Source organism: Rhinoderma darwinii, chromosome 1 (genome assembly GCF_050947455.1).
Source record: "Rhinoderma darwinii isolate aRhiDar2 chromosome 1, aRhiDar2.hap1, whole genome shotgun sequence".
In the NCBI taxonomy this organism is placed as follows: Eukaryota; Metazoa; Chordata; class Amphibia; order Anura; family Rhinodermatidae; genus Rhinoderma; species Rhinoderma darwinii.
Window position 1 is genome coordinate 519,033,943 of NC_134687.1, and position 22,229 is coordinate 519,056,171.

At 39.9% G+C, this 22,229-nt stretch overlaps 1 protein-coding gene across 1 annotated transcript in view; it reads left to right on the forward strand.

Moving 5' to 3' along the window:
* EPB41L4A (erythrocyte membrane protein band 4.1 like 4A) overlaps positions 1-22,229 on the forward strand; it is a 317,566-nt gene that overhangs the window by 174,474 nt on the left and 120,863 nt on the right. Inside the window, exons 4-6 of the mRNA XM_075836702.1 lie at positions 1,995-2,073; positions 8,826-8,923; positions 16,127-16,247. Coding sequence (XP_075692817.1) covers positions 1,995-2,073; positions 8,826-8,923; positions 16,127-16,247 — 298 coding nt within the window. The remainder of the gene's footprint in view (positions 1-1,994; positions 2,074-8,825; positions 8,924-16,126; positions 16,248-22,229) is intronic.

The window sequence follows — 22,229 nt, forward strand, 5'->3', positions numbered from 1 at the left end:
AAAACGCCCGAATTACGTCCGTAAATAAGTCGTGTGAACATACCCTAAAGGTTGACCGATACTTTCCTTGATCTGTAACCTCGTCTGGGCTTCTATTGAATGCATGCAGATTCAGTTGCATCTGTCACACTCATTAAATCGGCCTTTTTGAGTGTCCAAAATCTGTCGTTTATGGCAGTAGATGTATTGTGATTTGGAAGGTTTGGTTGGAGAAGTGGGAATTACAGTGGAAGCCCTATTTATATACTGCAAGACTGCATAATACACATTTACAGATTGGGAAATTAAAATTGTATTGACATGTATCATTTCATCCCACAGTATACAGTACCAGAATGCTTAAAGTAGTTCCTCAAAATTTAAGGCAGTGTAAGGATATAATGTCGCTGAGATAATTCACTGTTACATCACATTGTCCCTTCCAATATATAAGAAGGCATTGTTAGCATTGTCATTTTTAACACCATAACGATTGCCGATAAGCCTTTATATGGTAGCCGTTAAAGGGCCTTAGTCTAGAGTGCAGCATTTTTACGGCCCTATAGTCTAACTGCTGCTCGGGTGTGCAACCGCGGCATCTAAGTGGTTTTAGAGGCTCCCTCTGTAAGCCCATTGGCGCCCCAGCAACGCAATCACAGGGTGCCAATGGGTTTCTTTTGCAGCTGGTGGCCTATTAAAGGCTCCCAGATCTGCGATATTTGCCCTATTTTTAGGCTCGCACATGACCATGGACAGAATTTTACCCACTGGATGAATGGTCCTACTAAATAACGACAAGCAGAGATATTAAAAACCATGATGAATTAATACAGAAAGTATATTGGAAAATTGTGCAACTTTTAATTATACAAAAACCCACCCCCCAAAAAAACAATAATTGGCTAAAACTTGACAACCCCTTTAAGACTAAATGCTAACAATTAGTACGATTATTGGGGTCAGGTAACAGATCTGACGTGACTTTTTTAACTTTAAATTATTTCTTAGATAAGATTATTAATAACTGTGTGTACATAAAAACATACATACACAAAACGTTAAAGGGGTTTTATAGGATTAGAAAATATTTCATATTTTTTCCAGAAACCGTGCCCTTCTTGTCAGTGAGCAGGATCTGGTTTTGTAGCTTAACTCTATTGAAGTAAATAGGGCAGGACTTCAATACCAACACTGTATGTAGATAAATAGCAGATCATTCCAATTTATTAATTTTATTTTGAGACCCACTTCCAAAATGGTGGTAGTGCATATCATAGGTACACCCATTGGTCTAAGGGCTCGTCCACACGCTTCGGAATTGCCGAGGAACTCCGGCCTGAAAAAACGCAGCAGAATATGGTAGCAGCATAGTGGGGGAGATTTAACAAATCTCATCCACATGTTGCGTAAAATCTCCAAGCCGAAATTGACCTGCGGTGCGTATTTTTCAGGCCGCAGCATGTCAATTCCTGCTATGGAAAGTGTTCAGAATTGCGGCGTTTTTCATAGATGTCTCCATCTCCTAACATTGGGGAAAAACGCAGCAATTTACGCACCGTTTTCTTCTTCAAAAAACGCAGGAAATGTTGAGTTTTTGCCACAGCGGAAAGCTTTTGACTTACAACGGCATTTCTGCAACAATTTTGTTGTGTGTGGACAAGCCCTAATGCTTTGACAAGAGCCAGAAGGTTTTGCAGAGTAGGGATAATGTCTCACAGACGAGCACATTACTGGTTTAAGCAATGTTCGACCTACATATTGGGGAACAGGCATCATGATATCACATTTCTGCTTGTTGTCTGTCGTGGACTAAACAAGAAAATCCATCGCCAGACCTCAAGGTCTTATATACTGCGGTTTGACAGAGACCTATAGTGTCGTCCACCTTACAATATGAGTGTTTATCGCATGGCAACTACCACTGCTATGAATAATAATTATATGATAATTATATTTATATGATATAAAACATTTGATACATATACAATATATTCTGCTCTTCTCTATTTTTATAGCTGGCCCTCCCTACACTCTATATTTTGGGGTTAAATTCTATGCGGAAGATCCATGTAAACTGAAGGAAGAAATAACCAGGTATAGTATACTGCATACATAGTAGCAGTGTAATTGCATTTAATAGGTCCGCTAAAGCACAGGTTCCTAATGTACATAATAAGGGTGCAATAAATAGGACCTGTCACTAGATCATATAAGTTGAATTAGTTAGCTGACCGGAATAGCGCTGTGTTCCTAATTTCAGCGCTATTTTTCTTTTTTTTCCTGGACCTTCCCGTTCCAGAGATATGGCCCACTGTTTTGTTGGCTCCCTATATGCTAATCTGCTGTAGTTTGCCAACAGGGTGGAGCTATCTTACCTGGCTCTGATGCTGACCAATCAACCAATTAGCACGAGACCGCTTGAGACAGCTTGAGGATAGCTCGTGCCCTGTTGGCTATCTACAGCAAATTAGCAAAGAGAGAGCCAACACAACAGTGGGCTATATCTCTGGGAGGGGTGGGGGGGGGGGGGGGGTCCAGGAAAAAAACAAAAACAGAGCTGTAATCAGGGAGACAGGGCTATTCAGGTCAGTAAACCAGTTCAAGTTATAAGGCCTAGTGACAGGTGCTCTTTAAGGGTATATTCACACGGCCTATTTTTGGCCGTTTTTCGGGCCATAAACAACCGAAAAATCGGAAGCAGAACGCCTCCAAACATCTGCCCATTGATTTCAATGGGAAAAACGGCGTTCTGTTCCGACGGGCTGTTTTTTTACGCGGTCGTTTTGAAAAACGGCCGCGTAAAAAAACGGCTGCGAAAAAGAAGTGCAGGTCACTTCTTGGAACGTTTTTAGAGCCGTTTTTCATTGACTCTATAAAGAACAGTTCCAAAAACGGCCATAAAAAACGCAGCGAAAATCGCGAGTGGCTAAAAAAAAGTCTGAAAATCAGGAGCTGTTTTCCCTTTTCCTGTTTTCTGACGTTTTTGAGTTTGCGTGTGAACATAGCCTTATACTCTCAGCATTTGATGAAGATTTCAGCACAGATTCCTCAAATAAATCTTCATCAAATCCACTAATATTCCGCGTCCAATGTATGTAATTGGGGTTTTTGTAACCTTGTTCACATGTAGTAGAAAAAAGTCAGTGCAGATTTTTGTCAGCGGCACAAAAAACACCAACATTGAAAATGCATTCTGCATAGAAAAGCTGGCCAATTAGCCCCATTGATTGCAGCTAATTGTTGTACGGATCCGCGACACATCAAACTGCACATATGCAGTGGAAATCCAAGTGTCAGACTAAGCAGACTAAGGTTATTACCACAAAATCCAAGGGCAAATCCGTCATGTGTGAATATATCCTTAGGGTAAATTCTGTGAATTGCTACCAGTATTTAGTATTAGGGTATGTTCACACGCTAGACTAAAAACGTCTCAAAATACGGAGCTGTTTTCAAGGGAAAACAGCTCCTGATTTTCAGACGTTTTTTAAGTCACTCGCGATTTTCGCTGCGTTTTTTACGGCCGTTTTTGGAGCTTTTTCCGTTAGTCAATGAAAAACGGCTCTAAAAATGTCCCAAGAAGTGACGTGCACATCTTTTTCGCGGCCGTTTTTTAACGCGTAAAAAAACGCTGCGAAAAACGCTCCGTCGGAACACAACGCAGTTTTCCCATTGAAATCAATGGCCAGATGTTTGGAGGCGTTCTGCTTTCGATTTTTCGGGTGTTTACGGCCCTAAAAACGACCGAAAATAGGTCGTCTGAACCTTAGAGTCAATGCACACGATGCGTATTACGTGCGGTTTTGCCACACGTATTTGTATGCGGCAAAACCGCAGCGTAATACAGTACCAGCATGTCAATTTATCCTGCGATTCCGCTTGCAAATTCTATCTCCATAGTTATGGAGAAGTACGCAGCAAAACCCGCAGCATGAAAACGCAGCGATTTATGCAGCAACACGGAAAAACCGCACCGAAAAAAAAGCATAAAAAACCGCACCTTCTGGTGCATTTCTTTGTTGCTTTCTTGCGGTTTCCTGTGGTTTTTCTGTGTATTTTCTGTAGCAAAATACGCAACGTGTGCATGTGGCCTCAAAGGGCATCGATACTCATACGACAACATAGTACATACAACTAATTTATACAGAAGACACTTTACTGAAAACCTTTTAAAAAACTTTACACAGCATTAATGACACTGGGTACAGGTGGCATCTGTGTGCTGTACTTTAAAAAGCTCACTATCTCCGCCCATCAATTTCTGTCAAATACATTTTCACATGTGCTTCGCCACTAAGGGTATGTTCACACATCCTATTTTCAGGCGTAATTCGGGCGTTTTACGCCTCGAATTACGCCTGAAAAGACGCCTCCTTTACGTCTGCAAACATCTGCCCATTGCTTGCAATGTGTTTTACGATGTTCTGTTCAGACGAGGTGTAATTTTACGCGCCGCTGTAAAAAAACGGCACGAAGAAAGACGCCCACGTCAAAGAAGTGCATGTCACTTCTTTGGACGTTTTTGGAGCCGTTTTTCATTGACTCCATTGAAAACCAGCTCCAATTACGTCCGTAATGGACGCCCCGAAAAACGCTAGTACTTGTAAAAACGTCTGAAATTCAGGAGCTGTTTTCGCCTGAAAACAGCTTCGTAATTTCAGACGTATTTTGCGTTTGCGTGTGAACATACCCTTATAGAGCATTATCTACATCAACCATTTCTAGAACCTCTAAATATATTGCTATGATTGACCTAAACCTGAGCATTGCTGTGCCCTGAAATGACACCCACCGATTTGTTTTATTGAGAGGTTCTATTATATGTTTTATTCTAAAGTGAAGGGAGTGACGGGTTTCTTTATAAGCCAGTAATTGATGAGATCCTAGGTAAAGCCTTGTTCATACTGTACAGATTGGGTACATTTTTTGCAAGCTTTTTTATTTTGTAAATTTTTGTATTTTTTCAAAACCAGGATTAAATAAAAAAATATATAAATTTTTCCTTTAACCCCTTCGCGCACCACGACGTAATAGCACGTCCTGGTTGTGGTGGTGGGGTGATGCATGGAGCAGGCTCACACGCTGAGCACGGTCCATACACTGCGGGTGTCAGCTGTGTATTACAGGTCTACCTTCTCTCAGCCTCTGTTAAAGAGGCTCTGTCACCAGATTATAAAATCCCTATCTCCTATTGCATGTGATCGGCGCTGCAATGTAGATAACAGTAACGTTTTTTTTTATTTTAAAGGCGATCATTTTTGCCCAAGTTATGACCAATTTTATATTTATGCAAATGAGCTTTTCAATGGACAACTGGCGTGTTTTCTCGTATTACCAACTGGGCGTGTATTGTGTTTTTACCAACTGGGCGTTGTGAATAGAAGTGTATGACGCTGACAAATCAGCTTCATACACTTCTCATCGTTCCCACCCAGCTTCTTTCACTAAAGACACACAGCGTGATGTCACCCACAGGTCCTTCAAGCTTGACGTCGGACAAAGAAGATACATCGGCTCCAGGCGTCCAAAAGGTTAATATGCTCGTCTCTAGGGAGTTTGCTATGCTTACCTGCACATGGAGATGCTGCTGCAAATTCAACTGTACGCCTGGAGCTGATGTGTCTTCTCTCTTCCGACGCCAAGGTTGAAGGACCTGTGGGTAACGTCATCATTCCCAGCCAGCTTCCTTCACTGCAGACACAGAGTGATGTCACCCACAGGTAAAAACCTGTAAAAATGACAATATACTGCAATACATTAGAATTACAGTGTATTGTACCAGTGTTCTAACAATCACTGGTTCAAGTCCCCTATTGGAACTAATAAAATGTGTAAAAAAAAAAAAGTTTAACAAAGTTTTTAGTAGTGAAAAAAATAAAATAAAATATTAAAAGTTCAAAACAAAAACCTTTAACCATTTTTTCTCTAATGTAATGTCAATTTTTTATTTTTTTTAAATTGGTATTGGAGCATCCGTCTGGACTGTTAAAATATAACAAAATTTAAAAAAACGCAAATCACTGTTTTTTGGTCACCTTGACTTTCAAAACAAATATAATAAAAGTAATCAAAAAGTTTTATGTACAAAAAAATAGTACCAATAAAAGCTACAGCTCGTCCCGCTAAAAATAAGCCCTCACACCGCTCAATCGACAAAAAAAGAAAGTTATGGCTCATGTGGTGACACAAAACAATTTCTTTTTTGAACAAATAGTTTTTTCTTTGTAAAATTAGTCAAATATAAAAAAAAACGATATACATTTAGTATCACCGTATTTGTACTGAGCCTGTCCTTTTTACCGCATGGTGAAAGTCATAAAAACAAAACCCAAAAAACAATGGAGGAATCGCAGTTTTTTCCGATTTCCACCTCACAAAGATTTTTTTTTCAATTTCAAAGTACATTATGTAGTACTTTAAATAGTGGCAATAGAAACTACAACTTCTCCTGCAAAAAATAAGCCCACACACCACTCCACCACCACCACTTTGATGGAAAAAGAAAAAAAGTTATGGCTCTAGAACACGGAGTGAAAAACAAAAATGTAAAAAAGCAAAAAATGACTTCGTCCTGAAGGAGTTAATACTTTTCTGCTGATGTGGATCTACTTCTGGCTTTGACTACACATTGTTGAACTGTTGAAAAATGCGCTACATTTGCAAACAAAAAATCTATGATTGTCTCACATTTTCTTTAACTGATTTTTGACACTGGGACAGACCCTCTTATCTGAGGGCACCTTCGCTGAGTGACCCCCTGCACTCCTGCTATGAAGTGCGCTGCCTATGCTCACTCATCAACTCGCTGAACGGATTGGCCAAGCGGGATCATGTAGCCACATCCACGGCACCTTATATTGTTAAGCAGAGTGGGGTATTCAATCACTACAGATAGCACTCTTTCTAACGTAAAGGTCCTTTAACACAAGTTTTTTAAGGCAAAGAAGTGGAATATTCTGCAATGGCCAAGTCAATCACCAGATCTCAACCCGATCGAGCTGCATTTCACTTGCTTAAGACAAAACTTAAGGCAGAAAGACCTACAAACAAGCAACAACTGAAGACGCTGCAGTAAAGGCCGGGCAAAGTATCACAAAGGAGGAAACCCAGCGTTTGGTGATGTCCATGGGTTCCAGACTTCAGGCAGTCATTGCCTGCAAAGGATTCTCTACAAAGTATTAAAAAAAAAATGTACTTATGGTAATGTTAATTTGTCCAATTACTTTTGAGCCCCTGAAATGAGGAGGCTGTGTAGAAAAATGGTTGCAATTCCTAAACGCTTCACAGGATATTTTTGTTTAACCCCTTGAATTAAACCTAAAATCTACACTTCAATTGCAGCTCAGTTGTTTCATTTCAAATCCAATGTGGTGGCATGCAGAGCCCAAATCATGAAGATTGTGTCACTGTCCAAATAATCCTGGACCTGACTGTATATCGTCAGCGCTTGTCGTAGAAGGACCCTATACTGTACGTGAATTCGAGTGGGCATGCTCTGTAGATGCTGACTGGTCAAAGATGTCTGATACAACAGACTCTCTTCAAGAAACAGTCCTACAACATCAACAAAAAATCGACAAATTGCACTTGCATTCATTTTTTAGGCTGAATTAATTTATGCAGTGTTTGACACTCTTTTTGAAGCGCTCTTTTTTTTTTTTTTTTTTTAGCAAAAGGATTGGATGCAAAAGAGAGTAGAAGTAGAAATCCTTCCCTTATACTATTCCACTTGGATCTACTTCTAACTCTGGCTTTAAAATGTGCAACAAATGCTGCACCCAAAGCTGCATATCTGAATCCAGCCTTATGCTGCTGTTTTTCCACACATATTTTAGACTGCAGCATGCTGTAAAACCACCGTAAGGGTAAGGTCACATGGAACGGCCCTGACACGTTCACAACGCGGCTAACAACAGGGCCGGCACCATGTTCGGTGCAGCTGTCAAACAGCCTGTTAGTGGCCACATGTTAATGCGGGTAAACCGTCCCTTTATCTGCAAAACCGTGCGGCCATGAATTAATACACCCTTTATGGCCGCACGATTTTGCAAATTACAACAACTTGCCTCCTATTAATTCTCTATGGCAGCGCCGGAAAAAGCCGAACACTGCACTCGGCTATCTCCGGCACTCCCATAGAGAATGAATGGAGCGCAGTGCGCATGTAACTGCAATACTCCTTAACGAGGTATTTGACAGCCGCTCCTACGTAGTGCCAGCAAGATTGTTGGCCGCGTTGCGACCATGTCAGGGCCGCTCCGTGTGGCCTTACCCTTAAGTGGAAAAAAAGGATTGTGTGAATCACATAAATTTTCATTCAATTACATTGCACACCTGGCAGCTTCAGTAAAACAGCATAAATGTTCTGTATAAACCCAGCCTGTTACAGATTTTTGCTTTTAGATCCTTACTATTAACGGAAACCTTTATTAACAAAATAAACTTCTTTTTGATCCCTGTGACTGTAGCTAGAGATTTTAGAGAGGCATCTAAAGGATAGTCACATCAAACTGTGTGTTGTGTTATGTAGAGTTTAGCTTGTTCACATATTGATTGGGTTTTGCCAGTTTGCCTTTGCCTTTATCGCTACCATTTATTCTCCTTTGTATCCCCTCAAAGGTGCACAGTCAATCATTTTTTATTAGTTTGTCAATATCTTTGGTAATTGTTGCTTAGTGACAGCTGTAAAAAGAACTAATATAGTAAATGACATGGATGGCAGTATTATTTGTATGGCAATTTTGTCTAATGTATTTTTTTTTTTCTGTACAGGTTTCATGTGTATTGTGTTTGTTTTTAAGTTAGTTATTTTAGCTGATATGTTGATTTTTATGTATTTATTTTAGGTATCAGTTCTTTTTGCAAGTCAAACAGGATGTTTTGCATGGTCGGTTACCTTGTCCTTTTAATATTGCTGCTCAGCTTGGAGCCTATGTGATACAATGTAAGTTTACAATTTTATTGGGCTGCTGCACCCATTTAATATTCTATTGTCTTGAACTCAAAGTAGAGTAATTACATTTATAATGATGTTAGAGAAAATAAATAATTTCATAAAGGAGGGAAGAAAAAAAAAGTAATACAAGTATAAGCTCAATATCAATAATGAAAATAAAAGTTTAACTAATTTAGACACACTTTTCCAAGTTATAAAAATCCCCTGATTTCAGTTTTGTTTACAACTACTAAGCATATTAGTATAGCTTTATAAATCTTGCTTGTAGCCCTTACCTGTTATCCGTTGCCGAGACATTATCCCACAAGTACAAGCATTTGTGGGTCTCGTGTTCTTATTAGATGATTTTCCATCATATATCGTCTAATTCTCATCTAACTGGTTTTATAAAGTTCAGAGAATAAAGCTGATGCACCAAAAAGGCTGATTTAGGCAATTTTCTATCATCTGTTGGCATTTTTTTCGAGAGGTATGCCCAACTTAAATATTTATGGCATATCCACGGGATATGCGATAAATGGCTGAATAAGTAGGTCTGAGAGCTGGGATCCACTTTTATCTCCAGAATTGTAGGGAATCACCTGACACCCATCTCGCCTGGTTAGGCGGCTGCTGCATCCTGGCAGAGAATCAATGGAGATGTGGCAGCGCACGTGCGGGGCTCTCTCCATTTATTTCAAAGAGCGTTACCGAAACAGCCGAGCCTGCTTGCTCAGCTGTTTCCATAAATCTCATAAGAATGAATGCGCAGCCGTCTCTCCATTCGTTCTCCCTGGGATCCGAACCTATGTTCAGAATGAGGACCACCATACCCTCTTCAGGCCTGGTTAAGGCATGTACGAAGCTCTCTACATTTTATTTTTATGGACGTTTTTGATGCACCTCCACATGCATAGGAAACGGTCCACACAGTATATCAATATGACAGCTGTTGTTCTGGGAACAAGTGTGAATTTGTGCCAATTCTTCCAAATTCCTTCCATTTAAGTTATAAAATAATTTTACTTCTATATACAAGGCTTCATATTCTTTTTATTTTGTTATTATTTACATTATTCTCCTCCTGGTGTTCTAAGAAAAGAAACTGTTGTATCCCTTAATTGCCAGGGAATGTTAATCCTGTCACCTGTTACAAATCTGTGAAAGCAGGTAACTTATATTTTGCCCACACATGTCAATATTCAATGAGAATATTTTGTTACAGCTACAAGAACAAGTCATACTGTATGAATTAATCTTAACCGCCAGCAAATGAATGTCCGAGAATGATGCATGAAGTACACTCTAGCACTCCAAATGCCCACATGCATGCTGTACTAAGTCTAGTCCTCCATCATACTGCATTCATTTCAGAAGTCCTTTATTGTTGTATGTTTGTTATATGGAACAATTTCTGATATTTAAACAAAATTAAATACTATATGAAATTAACTAGAATAAATGCATAGCACAGTTTCTGAATTGTTACTACATTTATTTTTAAGGAACAAAGTTATTTGACGTTGCTTCCTTGGCAACAGACTACAAACCTTCAGTCAGTCAGCATTCACTGTAGTGTCAAAAAGTGACTGTTGTCTGTTGCCAAGGAGACAGTGAGAAGCACTTTAATAATAATAATAATAATAATTTGTTTCATTTTTATCAGCAATAATTGTACCACCAAAACCTTACTATTTTTCATATCCCCTCTGTACATCCCTTTTGAATTTAAATCTCACCATATGTTGAAGAGTATCATGAAAGTAAAGACATCACTACAACATTTCTAGAATATTAAGGCAAACGAACCAAGGAGATTTCAGAGCAGATGGGAAAAAAAATGGTAAAACATATTACCCTTGAACGGGTTACAATTCTATTTCTAAGGTCTGCAACAGGCCATAGTGTGAGCTATCGTTTTCAAATGGAAAAACGTGGAACTGTAGAGAATCTTTCTATGAGTGCCTGCCAAAATTATTCCAAGCATGTATTGTATCTGAGAAGACCACCCAAAGACCAGGAGGCCTCGCTAAGCTTCTGTTAAGGTTATCGTTCATGACTCCACCGTTCACTAAGTTACTGGCTTATTTTACATTTGCAAAGACAATTACTGTTTAGGATACTTTTCTCTGGACATTAAGAAGGAGAACTCTGGCCAATATAAGTACAGTGAAGGAAATAAGTATTTGATCCCTTGCTGATTTTGTAAGTTTGCCCACTGTCAAAGACATGAACAGTCTAGAATTTTTAGGCTAGGTTAATTTTACCAGTGAGAGATAGATTATATAAAAAATAAAAAAAAAAATCACATAGTCAAAATTATATATATTTATTTGCATTGTGCACAGAGAAATAAGTATTTGATCCCCTACCAACCATTAAGAGTTCAGCCTCCTCCAGACCAGTTACACGCTCCAAATCAACTTGGTGCCTGCATTAAAGACAGCTGTCTTAAATGGTCACCTGTATAAAAGACTCCTGTCCACAGACTCAATTAATCAGTCTGACTCTAACCTCTACAACATGGGCAAGACCAAAGAGCTTTCTAAGGATGTCAGGGACAAGATCATAGACCTGCACAAGGCTGGAATGGGCTACAAAACCATAAGTAAGACGCTGGGTGAGAAGGAGACAACTGTTGGTGCAATGGTAAGAAAATGGAAGACATACAAAATGACTGTCAATCGACATCGATCTGGGGCTCCATGCAAAATCTCACCTCGTGGGGTATCCTTCATCCTGAGGAAGGTGAGAGCTCAGGCGAAAACTACACGGGGGGAACTTGTTAATGATATCAAGGCAGCTGGGACCACAGTCACCAAGAAAACCATTGGTAACACATTACGCCGTAATGGATAAAAATCCTGCAGTGCCCGCAAGGTCCCCCTGCTCAAGAAGGCACATGTACAGGCCCGTCTGAAGTTTGCAAATGAACATCTGGATGATTCTGAGAGTGATTGGGAGAAGGTGCTGTGGTCAGATGAGACTAAAATTGAGCTCTTTGGTATTAACTCAACTCGCCGTGTTTGGAGGAAGAGAAATGCTGCCTATGACCCAAAGAACACCGTCCCCACTGTCAAGCATGGAGGTGGAAACATTATGTTTTGGGGGTGTTTCTCTGCTAAGGGCACAGGACTACTTCACCGCATCAATGGGAGACTGGATGGAGCCATGTACCGTTAAATCCTGAGTGACAACCTCCTTCCCTCCACCAGGACATTAAAAATGGCTCGTGGCTGGGTCTTCCAGCACGACAATGACCCGAAACATACAGCCAAGGCAACAAAGGAGTGGCTCAAAAAGAAGCACATTAAGGTCATTGAGTGGCCTAGCCAGTCTCCAGACCTTAATCCCATCGAAAACTTATCTTAATGATTTACAGATGATCTGCAAAGAGGAGTGGGCCAAAATTCCATCTAAGATATGTGCAAACCTCATCATCAACTACAAAAAATGTCTGACTGCTGTGCTTGCCAACAAGGGTTTTGCCACCAAGTATTAAGTCTTGTTTGCCAAAGGGATCAAATACTTATTTCTCTGTGCACAATGCAAATAAATATATATAATTTTGACAATGTGATTTTCTGTTTTTTTTTTTTTTTTTAATATAATCTATCTCTCACTGGTAAAATTAACCTAGCCTAAAAATTCTAGACTGTTCATGTCTTTGACAGTGGGCAAACTTACAAAATCAGCAAGAGATCAAATACTTATTTCCTTCACTGTACCGTTATATTTAGCATAAATTAAACAAATTATTCCACAGGAAGAACATCATAATAGCAGTCAATTGTAGTCATTTGAAGAAACCATGAATTCTGCATTGCACCTAAAAGATGTACCTGTATAAGTTGACACACAATAGGGTTATTCAGTGATACAAGTAAACAAAATGCAAAAGGAGAACAAGCAAAGTTAAAGTTTTGTCTTTTTCCTAACCACAGCCCTGACTTTAACCCAACAGAGAGATGCTGTAGCAGGAGCTGAAACATGCAGTTCATGCATGAAAACCTGCAATGTGTCTGAAAAAGTAGTTCTGGAAAGTAATGTGAAAGGCTAATACAGAATTATAGCATTTAGTAGCAATTAATGCTATCGGAGGCGGTGAAACATATTTTTTGTTAAAGGTGACCGTTACATTTCATATGTAAAATTTGGTATAATTTTATATTGTTATAATTTTAAGGGGCACATACTTTGTCAGAAATTGTAAAAATACTTGAAGATCTTACCACTGTATGCATGTAATACAGGGCTAATGTTTTACAGGAGTCAAGGGTGACCAATTGACACAACAGGAGTTGTCAAAGAGAATAAAACTGAATACTATTGCTGCTCAGTATTATTTGACATTTGTGTTTCTAAAACTTTTCATATAGTGTGTCCAACCTATTGAACATTATATCTTCTAATTGCTAAAACAGGCAAATAACTCCTATAACCCCGTTCTACTTGTTCTCGCTATGTAGACTATAATAGATGCATTGGGCTACTTGCTAATGGGTTACAGCATGTTTTCACTATTACAATTTGTTGATAAATTTTAAAAAAAACAATTATAAATTCCACTTGATTCTTCCCAAATGTTACTGGTGATGGAGAGTTCCTTTAGTTCCACTTTTTAGGTTTCTTTTAAGTGTATAATAGCCAGTCTAATCCGTTCTTACACCATTATAGTGTTGGCGGATGGATGAAGGGAACTGAATGTGAGGAATGTCAATGAGGGTCGCACAGACCTGCATCAGATAACAAATAATAGATTCCTATAGGCTGAAGGAGTTGAAAACATAGTTGGGTTGAAAGAGCCTGGATCCAAGAAGTGGATATAGAAAAAACCCAGCGCACACAAATAATCAGCTATTTTGAGTAGCGGAGGATTAAACGCTTTTCTTGGTTATCATTTTTTTGTGTCCTTTTTGAAGAAAAGCTCATTTGACTTCCTTGTGAGAAGAAGGCTCCTTCAGGAGGAGATTCAGCATTCTGCAAAGTTTTCCCTTTCTCCAGTATAATAATGTTCTGCCGGTAACTCTCTTCAATTGAAAAAGCTTTTCTTAAAATAAATAGAACTTTGAAGTTGAGGTTTTATCTCACACAAACAACCTTCAAGCCCTTCCCCGCCAAACATATGCTAAAATGTCAATCCCCCAGATGGAGCAAATCTAGTCTAAGATATACTCAGCACCTTCTTCTATTAATATATATTTCTTATTAATGTCCTTCCAGAACGTAATGATAAGCTTAGCTATTGTACAGCCTCGCAAGCGAACATTTACAAATACATTAAAAAGTGCTTAGCTCGATCTTTTCTTGAAATAGGTTTTAGGGCTGATTTCCCAAAGGAAAAGGCTTGAGTCTTCTCTACATGTCCTATTTGTAGGCTAAAGGAATGTTACATTCAATCATTATGTATATGTCACAGCTGCCTATTCATGATCTGTAACTTATTTAAAATTATTAATACCCATATTCCTTACATAAAATATGAATTACGCTTTTTTTTTCTTTTACTGCAGCATACAACTATTACATGCAAGTGAATAGAATTTTTTGATTTCCCGCTCACGCACAGCCTTAGTGAATGTTGCGGATTGGAACACTTAGGGCACGTTTAGACGTGGCGGAGTTTTTCCGCTGCAAATGTTGGCGCAGATTTGGGGCAATTACGCAACGAATCTGCACCAACATTTGTATATTTGACAGGTAATTCAGACGTTGCAGAAAACAGAGCGGACTTCTCCGCAACAGACAATGCATGCTGCTGAGGGAAAATTCTGCACCACAGCCTATGATCCGCAGCTGAGTTTTCCGCAACGTCTGAACTTAACTTTCCTAAAAATGTATAGAAACAAATGTAAAAAACGGCCGATCGAGAATTCCACTGCGGACTGTCCTCAGTGGAATTCCACAGCAATTCTGCCACGTGTGAATGTGCCCTTATAGTGTTTTTGACCCTTTTTGGCTCATCCGGGAAAAACCACAATGGCAAAAATCTAATTTGTTCTCAACTGCACCACTATCACCATGTGTGAGCCCGGCTTGAAACTTGTTTTTTTTCAGTGACTGATAATATAGACCGTTAATCAGCTGCTTTCATACTGGATGCGAGAAAGTGGAAAATAAAAATATGTATTCCATATATTGCGTTTGGTGTCATTATCTTGTAATCCATTATCCATCCTTGGATTTCCGCAGCATATTACAAATTGGGTGTTTGTTTTTGTTTTTTTATTGATCTTTTTTTTTTATGTTGGGGGGTTTTGATATACTGTGTGGTTTTTAGCCATGAATGAACTGATTTATATACAGTATGTAATACTGCTTTATTAAGACAGTAACCCCTTTTAATCAAGTTTTAACCCTTTGTAATATATAATGGGCAACTACAGCATGTACAGGGGAGCTGGGAGCCGTCAGAGCAGTTACAGGTCTGTCCTAGTAAGCCTCCGCTCTAGTTCCATTGAGTTCTCTTGAAGCCAGCTTGTCCGTGTGGCAGCTCACAAGGACGGACCTACAGCCGTCCTTGTACATGACGTAGCATCTTCCAGATACAGAATTTTAACAGAATCGGGCAAATTTATCTGAACCAGACCGAAAATGCACACCAAATTTATCACAGTGGCTCACACTGTAGGATAAATTTGGTGCATCTTGCGAGACACGTTAGAGACTTTTGTCTAACTTTATGCCACCTCTTGGTTTGTTTACTTTACACTAATTATTCATTGAAAAATGTTAAGTCATGCCCTTTTCCATTAATCCTTGCCCCTATTTCCTTTAAGCCATGCCCACTTGTGTTCTGAGGCGCAAAAAGTGTCTAAAACACTTAATAAATGTCATGCATGGCATGTGCACCATTTTTTGGCTCCGTTTGAGCTGAAATTCTGGCGCACTATGATTAGTAAATTTGCCCTATTGTATATCACAAAGTGTTAGCGCTTGATGTTCTGACACTTTGTACCATATTTTTAAGTTAGTACAGAACCCCTTTAATTACGGCTAACAAGAATGGATTTTATCCTACAGAATGCGCTTCGGGCTTTGCCCGCTTCTTTTTTTTCTGTGATTGCCTTTTTCCATATTTGAGTTCCAAAGTTCAAATTGTACATTTCATATTTAAAAATGTAAACGCCACGCCAGATCTCCAAAAGTACAATATCAGATTGTATACATTTGGTGTATTGTGTAATTAATGGCGGCTTCTCTCTATTACAGCGGAGCTCGGTGACTATGATCCATATAAGAACCTTGCTGGTTACGTGTCAGAATATCGCTTTGTGCCTGACCAGAAGGAAGAGTTGGAAGAGGCAATTGAACGTATGCATAAAACACTAATGTAAGCATTCCATTGTGCCTGATTTGTATTATTAGTGTTTATTAAGGATTAGGTGTGAAATATGCAAAAGAGAAAAATGAAAATGACAGATTTATGCACACGACCGTTGTGCCACTCGGGCCGTTTTTAACGGCATCCGAGTGGCACCCGATAGAGTTCACGGACCTATAAACTTTAGCGGGTGAATCTCGTCCGTGAAAAATGATCCGAGTCTCCAATCCGAGGAAAGATTAGACATGTTCTATCTTTCCTCGAATCACTGACGGGACTCGGCCGGCGCACACGGTCATGTGCTTGGGGCGTAATAGCAAGTTGTCCCACACTTTTCCATTACCAGGCAGGCTGTATGACATGAACATGCGTATGTATATTAGTGTTGCTTCTTTGTTCAGTCATAGTCTTCCAGGAGGTATCTTTGTTGACAAGTGATGACTTCTATGTAACCTTGGCATCCTGACCTGAATGTAGCCCATATAACCGCTCTCACAAGTAGACTTTTTAGATTTATTGGCCTCTGACAAGAATGTGTATAAAACGTGTTAATGTGTTGACATGGTTTTATTTATCATCAATAGGACATTATAGGGGGTGTTTATAAAAACTTTGCATACTCGGGGCAACCATTTTTAGAGCAGATTAGTTAACAATAGCAGGCATTTGATAGGTTACAAAGGAAAGCAATTCTATTATGTTTTTTTTCATCATGTTTTGTTCTCATTATGTTTTCTTTATGTTTTCCGTAAAGGTGTTGTCCCATCAGGACAACCATGTCTATATGTCGTGTTAGGACAAATGGGTGGGGGCTCCTAACCCCCCTGGCTTTTTTGAAAAAGGGTTGTTTTCATGAAACAACCTCTTATAATGTTTTATGGTCAGCATTTGCAGTTTATAGGGATCAGAATTAAAATTATGGCACTTAATTTTTTTTATATTTAAAGGGTACCTCCATTGTTGTTGCTGGATGCGTTTTCTACCAGAAGTTTAAACATTATGGTGGGAGTTGCGGCCGGCAGAGCAGGCGGTCTGGCTGCTTAAGCAACCTTATGAAGCCGAAAGCCTCTGCTGCAAAACTCCTTCTCTCTTGTTTTCTATGAAGAAACAGCACCAATATCAAGCCAAAAATGAAACCCTCTGCAGAGATTTTTGCTATGATAAGACTTTTCATTTTTCTTAAGGAAACATTTCTAGTGAACGTTCCTAGGACCGTTTTTATTGAACACCACAAGTGTGGCTCTGCATGTAAAGTGGGCACATGCAGTTTTCAATAGTGTATTTTTATTTCTCTAACTAAAACTTTTGGGTTGACAAGTCACAAAAAAACAGTACAACTTGATCATATTGAGTAAAACCACAGCTGAATACACTGCAATTCATAGTGTGGAGCGGCGGTCGAGCATGTGCCCGCTGGTCCATTCAATGTCTATGGGACTGATGGAAACAGCCGAGCGCTATCCTCAGCTGTTTTCGTCATTCTCATAGACATTGTTATCCGCTGAACCACCTCTCTATTCAGTCCTGCTTGACTTCAGTGAGGAGGAACAAGGGCGCTCGCTAACCCCTTTCTTGCAATTGGTGGGGCCCCCAGCGATCAGACAATTATCACCTATCCTGTGGATAGATGATCATTGTCAATTCTGGGAATACTCTTTTAACACACATAGCGTGGCAATATTTCTAATTTTTCAGTATGTTTTTGTATAACTATCTTTACCATGAGTCATCAGCTTCCCGCTCTATTAGTAATTCTGTGTGTAGCTAATTTCGTCTTGCTGTCCGGTTACATGCAGTACTCGTTCTTTGCGGGTAAGCTTGGCTAAGCGCTGCTGACTAATCACGTCATTGTTAGAAGTCTAAACAGGGAGAGTTAGAAGACTGACACTATATCCATTACTGCCTGTAGCTATGTGCTCCCCTCCGCTTCACCTTTTTCTTTGATGTGTATTCACCTTGTAGTAGAGCATATCACTGCTATGTGTGTGAGACAGTCCGTTTTCGTTAAAAAATGCATTTCTTTTTTTGCCGTGCTTTTTTATGGAGTTTGTTACCATATAAAAACATTGTAACCCCTTTAAATACATTTATTGAAGGGATAATAATAATAATCAATGCCATAATAAAAGGCTTTATTTTTTCAACTAAATGTGAGGTATACTTTCAGCCATGGCAACGTGCCAAAATGTATGATGCTAGACTCTAAAGTCCCAGGAGATGTAAACTCTTAGGGTATGTGCACACACACTAATTACGTCCGTAATTGACTGACGTATTTCGGCCGCAAGTACCGGACCGGACACACTGCAGGGAGCCGGGTTCCTAGCATCATACTTATGTACGATGCTAGGAGTCCCTGCCTCGCTGCAGGACAACTGTCCCGTACTGAAAGCATGATTACAGTACGGGACAGTTGTCCTGCAGCGAGGCAGGGACTCCTAGCATCGTACATAAGTATGATGCTAGGAGCCCGGCTCCCTGCACGGTGTTCGGTCCGGGACTTGCGGCCGAAATACGTCCGTCAATAACGGACGTAATTAGTGTGTGTGCACATACCCTTACTATAATTGAGTGAGAACGTCTAGTATGCCCTGTGTGACCTTCATAAAGTGCATGTGTACTTCGAGGTCACATCCGCAAATTCCAGTACCATGTAATCCCTTTCTTCACTTGGTAATGCCAGGGGGCCCCTTTTTAAGTCTATATTGTTGATGAGGAACATGGCATACAATATGTTGCAGGATTTGTGTGTCTTTTAAAAAAAAAATAAAAAAAAATCATTTAGGAATAAATAATAATAATAATAATAATCTCTATATAGCGCCAACATATTAGGCAGCACTTTACAATTTAGAGGGAACATGAAACAAACAATATCAGACATTACATAGTGACAAAGTTAATTTACAATAAAGTATAGTAATACAAATAATGTATCATTGCACATAGTATATGCAACTTTAGAAAATGTTATCAGTTTGACCACACAAAAAATAAATGACATTTTTTGTGTAGATTGTTGAGGTCCTGGATGCAAAGGTCTGGCAGTTAATACGTTTTGCACTTTCATCTGGTTTTTGGATTGAATATTCTAACATGATTTGCAGGACCTCCGGCAATGCAGGGTGTGCCTCACAGCGAGCGCTCTGCATACTAATAGATCACGTTCACAGTCCTTTCACAGTCACCTTCACAGGGAAAAATAAAGTATAACGTTCACGCTATCAGGCCCTGTTCACACAAAGTATTTTTCAATACTTTTTTCGGATCATTGTTTCAATTTTTCATCCGAAACAGTAAAGAGGTGCAAATCTTTCCATTAGGCCTTAGGGTATGTTCACACGGAGCTTTTTGCAGGCAGAAAATTCTGCCTCAAAATTCCATTTGGAATTTTGAGACAGATTTTGATCTGCCTGCACGCCGTTTGCCGTGTTTTTAGCCCCTGGTCATTGAGCGCCGATGGGCAAAAACGCAGCGAAATACACTTTCTCTGCCTCCCATTGATAACAATGGGAGGTCAGAGATGTAAACGCCCGAAGATAGGGCATGTTGCTTCTGTTTCCCGCGAGACGGTTTTTCTGCTCGCGGGAAAAAAATGCCTCCGCCTCCCATTGAGATCAATGGGAGGCATTTTCGGAAATTTTTTGGCGTGTTTTTCATGTGTTTTTTGTGTTTCACTGTACACTGATGTCACACGGAACTGCAACGCAAGAAAAACGCTGCGTTTTTTATGCGCGCAAATAAGAGACGTTCGTGTGAATAAGGCCTAAGTCACACAGAGTTTTTGCAGGCAAAAAAAAAATCTGCCTTAGAATTCCTCCTGCAAAAACTGCTCCAGACGGTTTTTGCACAGTGGTTTGACAAAAACTCGTCAAAACACTCGTCGAGGCGTTTTTTTCCTCTTTCTGACTCATTGAAATGGGGTTTTGGAGGCGGAAACCGCCTCAAGATGGGTCATGACGCTTCTTTTTACCGCGACGCTGTTTTTTTACTCGCGGTAAAAAAACTCGTCCAACTCCCATTGAAATCAATGGGAGGCATTTTCGGGCGGTTTTTGAGGAGTTTTGCGGCGCGGTTTCCGCGTCAAAAAACTCAGTGTAAACAGGGCCTTAGGAATTTTGAGGCAGATTTTGAACTGCCTGCACTTTTTTTTTCTTATTTTTTTTTTAAGCTAATGCAAGGACCACGGGCAAAAAATGCTGCAAAAAATGCTGAGATACAAGAAAGGAAACAACGCTTTTTTTTTCCGCGAGCAGAAAAAATTCGCCCAGGAAAAAAGACGCTTCTGCCTCCCATTGAAATCAATAGGGGGCGTTTTCGGACGTTTTATGGTGCTGATTCCGACACGATTTCCGCGTCAAAATGCCATAACTTTTTTAGTTTTCCGTAGACATAGCCATATGAGGGCTTGTTTTTTGCGGGACGAGTTGTAGTGGTTAATGGCACCATTTAATGTACCATATAATGTACTGGGAAACTGAAAAAATAATTTCTTTGTGGGGTGAAATGGGTGAAAAACAGCCATTGTATTTTGGGTTTCGTTTTTACGGCGTTCACTGTGCCTTAAAACCGACGTGTTAAAGGGGTTGTATGGGGAGGCACTATCTACAAGGAGGGGTTGTATGGCACCCAGGGGAGGGGGGCCATGTTAAGTTTGCTATGGGGCCCAGTCTTTCCTAGTTACGCCCCTGGTCAGGACCTTGTATGAGCCAGACGAGCGGCAAGGTGTACATATTTTTCTCTTTTACATTTGTTTATTTAATGGTCCGGAGGTGGGGGTTGGGTGGGTAGTCCGATCGGTAAAAGCAGGGTACAGAGCCCGGCATGGGCCTCTACCTTCCTGCTCTCCACAGAGTGAAATTTATGCCACCCCGGAGCTGGTATGGATTTCCACTATAATTTACACCAGTTTTTTAATGTAAATTCTAATCCTTTTTCTTGGGCTGTGGTTGACTCCACCCCACTTGCAAGAGCCCACCCCCTTTTTTGTAAAAGTGGAACTTTTGTGACTTTTCTACACCATTAAACTGGCATAGAAAGGTTGATAAACTTGTTCTGACTATTTCAATGTACTGGTAAATTTAATATAGGTGCGGTTTATATTCAACTATTCTAATGCATTCAAGCCTGGCTGCATACATTCGACTCACATCAGCGTTGACTTTTCGTTGAGGGGTTCCGTCTGATTTTTCCATCAGGAGAACCCCTCAACGGAAAGGCAAACGGAAACCATAGCTTCCGTTTGCATCACCTTTTGATCTCAATGGTGACGGATACTTTGCTGATGGTTTCCGTTTGTGACCGTTCCGTAAGGGTTCAGTTTTTTGGACGGAATCAATAGCGCATTCGCAATATCAACATTTCCAGGTGCACATCCTGCCAATGTTAGGGACAGAAGACAACTATGAATGTTTTGTGTATAGACATATGAAAAGGTACTATTCTATTGAAACAGTTTTATAATTTATACCCATGTGTCTCGGCAGTAGCTCATTTTGAAGATAATTGTTTAAAGTGTAGCTAAACGTTTGACAAACTTCTGACATGTCATAGTGACATGTCAGAAGTTTGGACTGGTGGGGTTCCGAGCACTGAGACCCCCACCAATCTCTATAACGAAGCACCTGAAGCGCTCGTATGAGCGCTCAGCCGCTTCCTGTCTGTTTGGCTTTTTCCGGAAAGCCGATATATCGGAATACGGGCTCATAGACTTTCTATTGAGTCCGTACACCGATACATTTATTTCTGGAAAAAGCCGAACAGACACTAAGCGGCTGAGCGCTCACACAAGCGCTTCAACTGCTTCGTTCTAGCGATTGGTGGGGGTCTCAGTGCTCAGACCCCCACCAATCCAAGCTTATGACATGTCAGTATGACATGTCAGAAGTTTGTCAAATGTTTAGCTACACTTTAACTGATTTTTCTGATTGCTTCTTGTCTCCAACTCCAACTTATTATTGAAAAGTCAATCAAACATTCTCAATTGTGAAA